Below are 14,150 nucleotides of genomic sequence, written 5' to 3'. Positions count from 1 at the left end.
GTAGGTTTTCTAGAAATGTTTTACCTATATCTCCTCAGAAATGTTTTTTTATAATTGTTATATTTTTTTCTGCCTTTTCACATATTTTGCAGAGCTCTCCAGTTGTCTACCGCTATAGTACAACATGGATTTTAGTTTCGTGTAATTGTATCCTGATCTCTAATTTTGTCCCGACTTTTGAAGTCTGTCTTTCCAAGTTGATAAGTTCTTCACTGAGGCTATATTCAAAAATTCTTCACTGAGGACAGCTAAACTCAACTGTCCCTTTTTCATATTCCAGTGCAGGTGATGGCTTCTAGTAGCGAGTGGCATTTACACATTTATTCTGATGCTTGCTAGTAGATGCAGTAAGGTCTTTGCTAGAAGGAAATGAGTGGTTCTAATATTAAACATTACCTATTTTACCTGTGACTAGAGGAAGGTTGAGGTACTTTAGAAATAATACAGTGGCAATTCAGTTTTAAATTCATCCAAATCAATTCATAAAATTTTATTGGAAGTACTCTTTAGGGTAGATAAAGTTTTTTTACTTTTGCTAAGGTAGAACACCTCTACTTTGAATGCATGTTCTGAAACAGACTTAGATTTAGTTTTAAAGGAAAATAAAATGTCTTTAAGACATATTGCTAGGAACAAAAGCATTTTGTTCTTTTTAGTACACTCAGTACCACACCTTTAAATATAAGACATTCTCTGATAATGGCTTTTTTAGGTTACTGAGCAATATACTTACAGGGCATTTATAAAAACCAACTGAATCAATAAACAATTTAAACTGATGTAAAAATAGATTGTATGTCCCCGGCAAAATTGGGAGCATGACAAGACATAAAACTATGGGAGTTACCTGGGTTAAATATTCATTAAGACGAAATAAGTTTTCTTTTAAGATTGCTGTAAAGTGTTGACCCCTAAATCATGTATATGAATTAACAGACTTTCAAAAACTCTATTAGTGAGGTGCCTGGGTAGCTTTGTTGGTTAAGTGTCCGACTCTTGATTTTGGCTCAGGTCATGATCTCACGGTTCGTGGGCATGATCTCACGGTTCGTGGGATCGAGCCCTGTGTTGGGCTCTATGCTGTCAGCACAGAGCCTGCTTGGGATTCTTTCCCTCCCTTCTTCTCCGCCCATCCCCTGTATGTGATATAATCTCTCTGTTTCTTTTTCTCTCAAAAATAAAACTCTTATTAGTGAGGTAAGCAAATAAATTTCTTTATTTATAGTGATGGTGCCTTTTGCTTTAAGCCCATATAAAAATATCTTCAGTAGAGTTAATACACTTAAAATGGTTTCAATTTTTATTATAAGTGTTAGATTTCAGAAACAGTTTTCTCCTCAAAGTATAAATATTAATATTATGACTTATGATTTGTATTAGGCTGTAAAATTATTACTAAAAACAGATTAAGAAATGCTAGCAAATTTAATTAAAAAGGAGCTGATATTCTTTTTAATCATGCTTACCATTTTGAATTTTGTAAATGAAGTTAGATTGTTAGGGAATCATTTCTTATACCACAGCACAGACTAGTGGACCCTCTCATAGCGCACTGAAGAGACCCTCTTGGAACTGCACATTTGGATCTCAGATTTGCAAATGTGTTGCATATGTAGCAAATATAACAAAGTTGGCAATATATTTGTGTAGCTTCAGTCACACTTCCTTTTACAAATGTGAGAGATGAAAATTTAGATATAGTTGATCACCCATTAGTGATTGCATTCTTTAAAACAGAGCATGTAAATCATTTACCCTGCTGAAGAGTTTATACCTTTTGTAAATATATAAAATTGTAACTTTGTAAGAACAAGCTAGGAGGAAAAAAGGCAAAGATGTAAGCAATCTAGTAGCATTTTAGTACCCATTCCTTTATGAAGGAATTATCAGTACACTTCATATAGATGAATTATAATCAGATGGACCTAGAAATTTTCCTTATTACTTGTCTAAAATAAAGTAACTTCAAAATAGTAATTGTCAGTTTTGAGTTTGAGAGGGCATCAGAAAGAGGAATAGTTGCTTTATTTCTTCTTTAATTCCAAAACTCAGATTTTAATAAAAGTCACATTTTCCTTTTTCAATATTCACTTAAAAACATATTTATAGGAAAGACTAGAGAAGTGATATCTGTGCTGATAGGGAATCATTCAATTTTGATACTCCCCTATATTCTGAAGGAGGAAGAATATGATTGGATTCTAAATAATATTTTCATCTATTTAAACATTTTGTTTCATTTCATAAAATTAATTTTATTCTTTATACAGAAAGGCATTTTGTCCACATAATTTAAAAGAGTGCAATTAAATTACTGGAAAATAAGAACTAATTTTAAAGGCACTATACATGGAACTATGGTTCTAATCTGATCTGTATCTTTATTTAGAGATAAAGCTCTAAGGAATTATGTATGGAAGTCATTAAAATGGCTAGATATATAGGTTTACTCTCCCTGATTCACGCCAAACATTATTAAGACTACTTATTGCACATATTACAAAGGCGTAATATTTCTATGGAGAATCAGTGCCTAATTTTATCCTTGGTCAAAGAAGAAAAAATGCTATTTGAATCTTTCTATGTTATTACACCGGCGTAAGGGGGGGAAAAAAGACTTTTGTGTCTGGCATTTGGAAAGATTTATTTTTCTCTCCCTCTGGCTACAAGTCACCTTTGTTTTTTATGCCTACAGATTCCATTCTGATTGGTGTTCACCTTCAAACTGTGATGAGATCCATGACCGGGTAAAAAATGTCTTGAAATCACATCAGGCTCATGAAAGACATTTATATGTTAGTTTCTAAAATTTCCTCTTGAAGGCCTTTTCTAATTAGGCAAGAGAACCATTCATTCCAGATGCTTAAAGCTTATAATAGTTAATCACTGGAGAAAGAGAAAAAGATACAGCCTCCATTTAATGGAAGTCAGTGGTGCTGCTAAAGGCAACATCTCTAACTTCCTCTTGACCTGAGTCATTGTACAAAATGTTTGACATCATCTGAACTCTAAACAGTGTTATTGATCATTATCTCATAGTAAGTAGTGACTTTATGGTAATTGCCTTCCAAGTGTGGGGGCTTTTGCTTTGTGCCCCAGTATAAAACAATTCCAGGGGAGGTGGGGTAAGAAATAATTATTTTGGTTTTTTTGTCTTTTTTAAAACATTTTTAATATTTTATTTATTTCTGAGAGAGAGAGAGAGAGAGAGGGAGAGAGAGAGAGAGAGAGCATGAGCAGGGGAGGGTCAGAGAAAGAGGGAGACACACAGAATCTGAAGCAGGCTCCAGGTTCTGAGCTGGCTGTCAGCCCAGAGCCCTACACAGGGCTCGAACCCATGAACCACGAGATCATGACCTGAGCCGAAGTCAGACGCTTAACCGACTGAGCCACCCAGGTGCCCCCAAAATAATTATTTTGAAGAAGCTTCCCAGCTGATTTTTATGTTAATTAAATATTTAAAAGAGGAAAAGAGCTGGTCATGTTTACTGGGTTTAATATTAGAGACCATCAATATGAGAATATTTTCTGAGGTAGGCAAATAAACATATATATGAAGGACAGCCTGGAAATAATTACAGTGCATTCTTTTCATGATTTTAAAAATTTCATTTAGCAGTTTAAAAAACAGTCATTTATCATGAGTGTCACATTGGGAACCTGATGATATAGCTGGGTTATGTGACATTGCATCGTTTTGTCCAGTTTTAGGTTTCTATGTGCATACTGTTTTTAAATTAAGCTTGTTTTCAAAGTACAGTATACATGTTGAAAATGTACAAATCCTAAGTAACAGCTTTATGAATCATAATAAAATCAGTGAACTCCTGTGTAAATTAAGAAATAAAATCAAGAAATAAATTTTTTTTATTTAATAATAGGTTCTATTTTTTAATGTTTTATTTATTTTTGGGAGAGAGATAGAGACAGCATAAGCAGGGGAGGGTCAGAGAGAGAGGGAGACACTGAATCCAAAGATAGTCTCCAGGTTCTGAGCTGGCTGTCAGTGCATAGCCCAATGAAGGGCTCGAACCCACGAACCGTGAGATCATGACCTGAGCTGAAGTCGGATGCCTAACTGACTGAACCACCCAGGTACCCAGGAAATAAAATATTTTCAGCTCTTCAGGAGCCTCTCTTATTTCCTCTCAACTGCTGCCACTTCAAGGGTAGACATTATCCTAACTTGTAATGGCAACATTAGTATTATGTATTTTAATCTTTATATGATCCTACAGTATCTACCTTTTTCTCTGACTTGTTTCACTTTGATTTTGCAATTCAAACTATCATGCACAACAGACATCTTGTTATATTTAGAAATAGTTCTTCACTTTTGCTGTTGTACAGTATTTTATGAAAATACTACTGTTGATTTATTCATTCCTCTGTTAATGGACATTTGGGGTGTTTCTGGTTTGGGGTGTTTCTGGTTTGGGCTCTTATAGAGCTGCTGCAAACATTAAATGCATACCTTGATGCATATAAAGAATACAATGACAAAATGAAGGTATCATTGTATTCTTATTTGAGTATATATTCTTATTTGGAATTGCCCAATCATGGGGTATGTATACATTCAGCCTTAGAAGGTGCTGTCAAAGAATTTTTTAAGTGATTTTAACTACCTTTGTGTGAGAGTTGTACTTGCTGCACATCCTCACTGCTACTTGATTGATGAGTGTGTGTGTGTGCGCGCGCGCGCGCGTGTGTGTGTGCGTGCACGCGGGCGCGCGCGCTTGCTTATGTGAGTTTTCCTTTTGGGGTTTGGTAAGTAAGAGGTGGTTTACCATATAATGGTTTTGATTTGCTATTTCCTGATAACTAATGAATATGTTTATTGGCCATTGGATATTCTCTTTTGTGAATGCTTGTTCAAGTCATTACTGAATTTTTGTACTGAATTGTCTCCTTTTGGTTTTTTGTTGAGTTCCATATAGACCCTTGATATGAGTTTCATCTTTGATGAAAAAAATTCTTAATCCTAATGAATCCATTTCATTATTTTTTATTTGTTGGTTAGCATTTTTAGAAATTTTGTGTACCTCAAGACTTTCTTCTATGTTTTCCTCTAAAGGGTTTTTGTTTTCTTTCACATTTAAATGTATGTCCAGGTTAAAATTAGTTTTTCTGTATCATGGGAGACAGATCTCAAATCCCAAGAGAGGTTTAAGCCCCCAGATTTCTTTCTAGTTTTGTTAATTTTTTATATTTTGAAGCTGTGTCATTGTTGGATACAGATTTCAGACTGATTTGAACCTTTTATGGTGAAATGCTCCTCTTCATCTCTAGTACTATTCCTTGCTTGAAAGTATATTTTATATGATATTTGTATAGTTATAATGACTTTATTTTGGCTAGTCTATGCATTGTATATGTTTTTTCTCTTTTTTCTTTTTATCATTGAATTTAAAGTAGATGTCTTGTGAGTAGTACAAGTTTTGTTTTGTTTTGGGAGAATTAAAATCTAGGATTTTATGTATATTGATGTGGCTTTTGTTTGAATTAGCAAGTATTTTTTATAACTGTTTTCCTTTTTATTAACTTGTTATTAATTTTCTAACTCTTCTATTATTGGCTGTCCCAGAGATTTCAGCATGCACACTTGACAAATTATTTTTTGTTGATCTCCCTACCAGTATTGGGCCCTAAAAACATTTAACCCTTTTTAACCTGTCCCTTTTTTTTGCATATTTTTGCATTTTAATTTTGCATTTTAATTCTACATATAACCCACAAAAAATTAATTTTATTTATATAATAATGTTTATTCATATTAGTCACTTATTTGTTTTCTATTATTCTTCATTCTTTCCTGCAATTCCATGTTCCAATATGGATTCTAGAGTCACTTTCCTTCTGCCTGAAGAACATCCTTTAATACTTCTTTCATAACATTCTCCTAGCTATGAATTCTGATTTTGTTTGAAAACATCTTGTTTTCATGTTTATGTGGGATGGTTTTACTGGATGTAAAACTCTAGGTTGGTAGTTATTTTCTTCTTTTATTTATTTATTTATTTTTTAATGTTTATTTTTGAGAGACAGAGCATGAGTGGGGTAGGGGCAAAGAGAGAGACAGGCAGACACAGAATCCAAAACAGACTCTAGGATCCAAGCCCACTGAGCTACCCAGACAACCCTCTTTGTTATTTTAAAGAAGCCATTCCATTGTCATCTGGCTTCTTTTATGTCTTGAAAAGTCAGCTCTTACACTTTTGAAGTAATGTGGGGATTTCTCCCCCTACTCCCATTATATTTAAAATTCACTCTTCCACTTTGTGCTTAGTAATCTTACTATGATATATCTAGATATGGTATTCTTGGGTTAACCTATGTTAAGTTTTCAGAGCTTTGATATTTTCATCAGTTCTAGAAAACCTGTAGCCATTATTTCTTTAAACAGTGCTTCTGTCCCATTATCTGTTTACTGTTCCTCTGGAGCTCCCAATTACATAAGAATTTTAGACTGTATCTCATATGTATCTTATGCTTATTTTGATATTTTTAATTCTTTTTTTCTTTTCCTCTCTCTCTCATTTCAGTATTTTCTTTAGAAATGTCCTCTAGTTTGCTAATCCTGTCTTCTGTGTTTACAATGATGTTAAGACTATTTGAAACTTTTTGAAAGACATTAACTTTCAAGAATTTTTTGAGCGACATAAAATACCAAAACTAACTCGGGAAGAAATACATAATCTCAGTAGTTGGATATCTATTGAAATTGAATTTGAAGTTAAGAATCTTACAAAAGAAAACACTATGCCCAGATGGTTTCTATGGTGAATTCTACCAAACCTTTAAGGAAAACATAATGCCAGTCTTACTAGACAGAAACTAGAAGGAAAACTTCCTAAGTCATTTTATGAGGTCAACATTTACCCTATGGCCAAAGCCAGACAATGACATAATAAGAAAAGAAAAATATAGACCAAAATCTTCATGAACATATATGCAGAAATCCTCAACAGCATATTAGCAGATCAAATCCAACAGTATATAAAAATGAAAGTACATTATAATTAGGTGGTCTCATTCTAGAAATGCAATATAAATTCATCCTGTTTGACAGGTTAAATAAGAAAAAGCTTATTTCCTCTGTATGTCATTTCAATAAGCACAGAAAAAGTATCCAACAAAATCCAACTCAGTTCTTGGTAAAAATTCTTAGTAAAGCTGAGGTAGAAGGGAACTTCCTCAACCTAATAAAGAGCATCTTTGAAAACCTACAGCTAACGTTATGGTTACTGGTGACAGACTGAATATTTTCCCTTAGATTCAGAAACAAGGATTCCCTTTCTTACCATTCCTTTAATATCATAATGGGGGTCTTCAACAATGCGGGAAAGATAAGAAAAGGAAATGAAATGGATATAGGTTGGAAAGTAAGAAAAAAAAACCCTTATATTTGCAGAGGATATGATTTTGCAGAAAATTCCACAGGATCTCCAGAAAAGCTTCCAGAACTAGAGAGTAAGTAAGTTTAACAAGGTCACAAAATAGAAAGAAAGCCCATTTTCCCCCTATATACCAGCAATGAATAATTAGAATTTTAAGTTAGAAAATCCATACCATTTACAATAGCACTAAAATTGAAGTGCTTATGTATCATCCTAACAAAATATGTGCAGTATTTGCATTCTGAAAACTACATAATGGTATTGAAAACAATCAAAAAGATAGAACTAAATGTAGAAATATCCCATGTTCACAGATTGGAGGAATGAAGATGTCAGTTTCCCCCAATTTGATCTCTAGATTCAGTTCAATTATAAAACCCTATCAAACTTAAATAAATTATGTTTATTTATTATTGAGACAGAGAGAAACAGAGTATGAGTGGAGGATAGGCAGAGAGAGAGGGAGACACAGAAACCGAAGCAGGCTCCAGGCTCTGAGCTGTCAGCACAGAGCCTGACACTGGGTTAAACCCGCAAACTGTGATATCACCACCTGAGCTGAAGTCAGCCGCTTAACCAACTGAGCCACCCAGGTGCCGCCCCCCACTCCCCATCAAACCTTTTAATAGAAATTGACAAGCTGATTCTAAAATGTGTATAGTAGGGCAAAGGAAATTTAAAAACCAAAAACAATTTTGAAAAAGAACAAAATTGGAAGACCCACTACCTAATTTTAAGACTCACTGTAAAGCAGGGACACCTGGGTGGCTTAATCGGTTGAGCGTCAGACTTTGGCTCAGGTCATGATTTCCAGTTTGTGAGTTCAAGCTCCTCATTGGGCTCTGTGCTGAAAGCTCAGAGCCTGGAGCCTGCTTCAGATGCTGTGTCTCCCTCTCTCTCTGCCCCTCCCCTGCTCATGCTCTGTCTCTCTGTGGTGGGGGGGGGGGGAACTTTTAAGAAAAGGCTTACTGGAAAGCACAACAATGAAGACAGTGTGGAACTAACTAAACAATAGGCACATATGTCAAAAGAATAGAATACATCCCCCAGAAGAAGATCCATATAAATATTTTCAACCAAGTTTTGGCAAAAGTGCAAAGTCAATAAAGCAGAGACTTGCATTTGTTGTCTTTTCAGTGCATGGTTCTGGATTGTAAAAAATACACATTTGAAAATAGATCAGAGACCTAAAATATAGTAAAAAATCTATTTAATTTATATTTGGAAATTACTGTTAAGATATGACACCAAACACATCCATAAAAGAAAAAAAAGATAAATTGAACTTCATTAAAATGAAAAATTTTTGGTCTATGAAAGGCCAAAAGAGAATAGAATGACAAGCCATAGTCTGGATGAAAATATTTTCAAATCACATGTTTGATTAAGGACTTGCATCCAGAATTTTAAAAATATCTTCTTCAAACGCAGTAATAAGAAAATAAAGAACTCAATTAAAAATGGTCAGTATATCTGAACAGACATTTCACTAAATAAACATGAAAGGATCCTCAGTAGTCCTAGAAAAGCAAATTAAGGGGTGCCTGGGTGGCTTAGTAGGTTAAGATTTGGACTCTTGGTTTCAACTCTGGTCATGATCTCACAATTCGTGGGATCGAGCCCCACATTGGACCCTGCACTGTCCCTATCTCTGCCCCATCTCTGCCCCTTCCCCACCAGTGTGTACCCTTTCTCTCAAAATAAATTAACTTTAAAAATGCAAATTAAAACTGCAGTGAGATACCACTACCACCTATTAGAATTGTTACACAAAAGCAAACCCCCCCCCCCAAATTTAGACTATTAAATGCTGTCAGGGATAGGGAGCAACAGAAATTCTCATTCAGGGCTCATGGGAATGCCCAAGGATACAGCTACAAGATAGTGGTAGTTTTGTATAAGATTAAATACACTTATATAACCCAGCAATCCTACTTTTAAGTATTTACCCAAATGAATTGAAAACTTAGATTCACACAAAGACCTATATGTGAATGTTTATAGAAAATTTATTCATAATTACCCCAGATTGGAAAGAACCTGTATGTTCCTCTAAAGCAAATGGTGAACAAACTAAACTACAGCCATTCAATAGAAACTAACTCAGCAATAAAAAAAAAAAAAGAAAAAAGAAGTGAGCTATAAATTCATACAACTACTTTCATACAGTTTGCTAAATAAAAAAGCTAGAACTCCAAAGCTACATACTGTATGATTTTATTTATGTGACATTGTTGAAATAGCAAAGTGTAGGGGAAGCAAAAGAGGTTGACTGTGAAGAAACCAGTCTCATAGGGAGATTTTTTGGGTGTTGGAGCTGATTGGTACTGAAGTTGTTGCTATGGGACTTTATTCATTTGCAAAACTACTAGAAATGTACATAAGAAAGGGAGAACTTTACTGAATGAGAGAAGAAAAAAATATCAAGTGTGGTGTTTGGTCTTCTGAAGATTTAAGGCAGGTTGGAATAAATGAATCTAAAAGTACTAAAAATACAAGATATAGCTTTAAATTAGTTTACCTAAATAACTTTAGAGTATGGTGTTTTGGCTGGATAGTGTGAGACTATATTCTTTTGCAGGGATTTGCAAACATTTTCTGCAAAGAACCAGAGAGTAAATATTTTTGGTGCCCTAGGGTCCCGTCACACTACTCAGCTCTGCTGTTGGAGCACTAAAGCAGACATAGGCATTAGGGAAACAGATGAATGTGTCTGTATTCCAGTAAAACTTTATCCATGTGCAGTAAAATGTGAATTTCAATGATTTTCATGAACCCCCCCCATTTATTTTTTTTTAAATGTTTTATTTATTTCTAGGAGAGAGAGAGAGACAGCGTGAGCAGGGGAGGGTCAGAGAGAGAGGGAGTCACAGACTGAAACAGGCTCCAGGCTCTGAGCTGGCAGTCAGCACAGAGCCCGACGCGGGGCTCGAACCCACGAACCGCGAGATCATGACCTAAGCGAAAGTCGGACGCTTAACTGACTAAGCCACCCAGGCGCCCCGATAATTTTTGATCACTGAGTAATATTTCATTGGAAGGACAGAAACTCATCATACATTAGAAGAGAGTAAGGAGAAAGGATGACTAAAAGCAACATGATATTCTGTATTGGATCTTGGAACAAAAGTGTATTACTGGCACAACTGGTGCAATGCAAATGAAGTTTCAGTTTAGATAATTACTGTACCAACATTAATGTCTTAGTTTTGCAAAATGAACTGCGGTTACATACGATGTTAACATTAAGACAACCTGGGTGAAGGGTGAAGTTCCTGTGTACAGGTTACCTTTCAACTGTTTTGTATAACTAAATATACAAAAATAGAAAGTTAAAATATGGTCGATCCTTGAAAAATGCAGGGGTTGGAGGCACCACGTTCCCCTCACATAGTCAGAAATCTGCATATAACTTTTTTTACTCCCCTGAAACTTAACTAAGAAAACAAAAAAAATCATAAGAGAAAATATATTTACAGTACTGTAAAAAATCTGCATTATAAGTGGACCTACGCAGCTCAAACCTATGTTCAAGGGTCAATTGTTGTAAGTTCTTAATTTCAGCTCTTTGGGTTTTTCACTGAGAGCTAGTGTGATTATAGGCCCTTCCCTCTCAAAGGGTACTATGTATAATTCTTCTTAGGCAAGACAGCAGAAAATTCCTTCCGCTTTTCAAACATTTTCTGCTTAGCTTTTTGTCCTTTTATGCTGCACTGTTTCAAACATTCTGCTAGTGTCTTGAGGGAATGGTTAGCTCCGTTTTGCATCCATCGTGTCTCAATGGATTTTGGCCTCTCAGGCTTTTAATTTTGTACATCTAGCTTAGTAAGACTGCCCAAATCCCGCTGGTTCTTTGTGCTCCAGGAGAGGACCTGTGGTTGAACAAATCATCGATTCCCAACATTTTTGTTCTATGCTCAGTACACAAATGCCCCCGGGAAGACACCAGCTGCTGAGCTGCAGACCTTGAGTTCACCTCTTCTCTCAGGGACACTGGCACCACCAGTACTACTACTTAAGCAAAAACAATATATGTACAGTAAAGTTGCTCATGTTGGCTTAAACAGGGCACTAATCTCGATATCTTAAATTGCTTTACACTAAGAGCAGCCTGAACACAAGCTCTTAAAAGTAGTCATATTTTCCTGCCTTATGTGAATTCATATGGTATAATTGAGCTTTTTCCACCAAATATCTGTACACTTTGTATCTGGCACCATGCACAGCACTGGGCATCTTTTACATGAAATCAAATTTCCTGCCCATAAGGAATTTATAGAATCCAATGATTATTTAATAAACCAATAAATAAATATAAATGTAAAAAAAAAACTGTGGCACAGTATATGATTAAGGATAAAAAGCATAAATAAGTAATGCCATTGTTCTTCCAGAGAGAAATAAATTCATTACATAGAAATAACTTTATTAAATGTTCACTACATCCCAGGCACTGTGTATGTTTTCCATTTTATCATCACAATAATCTTAAAAAATAATTACTATTAAGGAGTACTATTTTAAAGATGAACTGAGGCTCAGAAAAGTTAAGAACTTGTATAAGGTCATGTAGCTATTTAAGATGATTAGAACCAAGATTTGAATCTAGATTAATAGTAATAGCATTTGATCTTAACCACTAAGATCTACATAAATAAACACACAGAGTACAATCTGATACACATTACTTTGAAAATACACCCAAACAGAAACATGTGAAAACATGCAAACTTAAGATCTGTCTACAGAATACATGTTCAGAAACAAACACTAACATGCTAAAGATAGACATTGTAGCCACATTCTGGACACAGGTCAGATTGAAATACAGGTTGGTCCTACTTGAAGGATACTCATAGACAAGGTTATATACCGTCTTAAGAATAAATACCAGCGTTTTTAAATTTTTTTTAATTTTACAATTAAACGGAAAAGGTGTGGTGTTTTTGTTTTTGTTTTTTAACTTTGCAAAGATTTTATTTAAATATCAACCTCTTCTGAGACCATGGAAAAGTCCTTTATGAATCACTAAACATTTGACTAGTAGAGAGGAGGGTAAAGCACATAACTATTTTATGTTATGTTTGAAATAACATAATGTTGGAAGTTTGGTAATCATTAAAAAATGAAGAGAACTCATTTCAAGCAAGTTGAAAGTCAGTGATCAGGAAAAGATTCAGTTGAAAATAAAATCCAGTTGAAAAGGGAGCAAACACCTACCATTTTGATTTTCTCATTTATTCAAGAAAATGCAAGGTCACTTCAACAAAGAAACCAGTCCTTTTGCTAGTATGTCTAAAAATCCAGACTCTGGTGCCTTTCGGCAGAAATAAGGTAATAGAAACACAGAATATAGGATAGGTAGAATAAATCGAAAACAGTAAATTAATACCCAACCACATCAGTAGGTACATTGAATTAAGTAAATATTACAGTTAAACACAGTGATTGCCACATTGACTAAAAATGCCAATATGTGGTTATTTAAAAATCCCTTTTTTAAAAAAAAATTTTATGTCTTTATTTTATTTTGAGAGACAGAGAGCAAGCAGGGGAGGGGCAGAGAGAGAGGGAGACACAGAATCTGAAGCAGGCTCCAGACTCTGAACTGTCAGCACAGAGCCCAACGTGGGGCTCATGAGCTGAGCCGAAATTGGACATTAACCGACTGAGCCACCCAGGCGCCCCCCTAAAAATCCCTTTTAAATATAAGCAAAGGTTGAGTCATGCTGTGTCTGTCATCAGACACCTAATTCCGGATCAATTCATATTCTCTCTCTCTCTCTCTCACTTGCTCACTCTATGTAGCAATTCCAATGCCAGGATGTTTTAAATAGCAAAAAAAGAGTAAAAAATAAGAGTAAATGTGACTTGCTTTTATCAGCCTATCCTGTACAGAAATGCACGTTGTTAGATAAAACTCTATGTGGAAATTGTGAGGAATAATCCAGGTAGAGCAGAGGGTCCTCGTTGGGCCAAATCATGGAAAGCCAGGCCAAGACATTTAGACTTTATCCCAGAATCCAGGAGTCCTGAGTTCAGATGCATTCAAGGTAATAAAATTAGAATCTAACCCAAGTCCTTGTTTATTTTGTTAACAAAATGATCTCAGAACAAAAAAAGCAAATTGTCATCAAAGATACAATTATTGAAGACAGTTAAAGAATGTTTTTACATATGCTTTCCACATTTTCTCCTTTCCACTTTTTCACAAATGTACTCATCTACATTTGCAGAGCATACTCCATTATATACTCTTTCCTTTATGTATTTCATTAAGAGTTCTACATATAAATATTTAATGTTTACTCTTTCATGGCAGTGTCTTCTCCAATCAGTTGTCTGAAGCTCTTTCTCTAAGAGATTACTAAGGAAAAGTTCATGGGACAAATATTACCTGAGTTGCATGATAATGATATTTTATTTGTAGTCTTTATGCCTCAAAGTTACTTTAGCTAGATATAAAAATCCTTGGCTTACATTTTCTTTATTATTAATATGTTACTTGTTTGTGACACAGATGTTGTCAAAATCTATCCGTTCTGAGTGACTTGATTTTTTAGCCTGGAAATTCAAGTATTTTTTTTTCCTTCATTTTTAAAGTTTAGTCATAATACTAGAATAGATCATAGTGTTGATTATTCTGGATTGATTTTTTTTCCATTGTACATCATGTGTCTTTCATTATATTTTCAATATTTTTATGAGTATTGTCTTGAATGATTATTTTTTGTTTGTATTCTGTTTCCC

The 14,150-nt window shown here is 34.7% G+C and overlaps 1 protein-coding gene across 3 annotated transcripts in view; it reads left to right on the top strand.

Annotated features, from left to right (window-relative positions):
• SPATA6 (spermatogenesis associated 6) overlaps positions 1-14,150 on the top strand; it is a 147,465-nt gene that overhangs the window by 102,067 nt on the left and 31,248 nt on the right. For 2 of the 3 annotated variants that reach the window (XM_039224653.1, XM_039224656.1), the window contains one exon: positions 2,696-2,795. In XM_039224653.1, the coding sequence (XP_039080584.1) occupies positions 2,696-2,795 (100 nt within the window). The remainder of the gene's footprint in view (positions 1-2,695; positions 2,796-14,150) is intronic. The other variant, XM_039224655.1, reaches the window with a different exon arrangement.

Source organism: Hyaena hyaena, unplaced genomic scaffold, assembly GCF_003009895.1.
Source record: "Hyaena hyaena isolate Hyena2069 unplaced genomic scaffold, ASM300989v1 scaffold_1696, whole genome shotgun sequence".
NCBI classification, from domain to species: Eukaryota; Metazoa; Chordata; class Mammalia; order Carnivora; family Hyaenidae; genus Hyaena; species Hyaena hyaena.
This window is presented reverse-complemented; position numbering and strand designations above follow the sequence as displayed.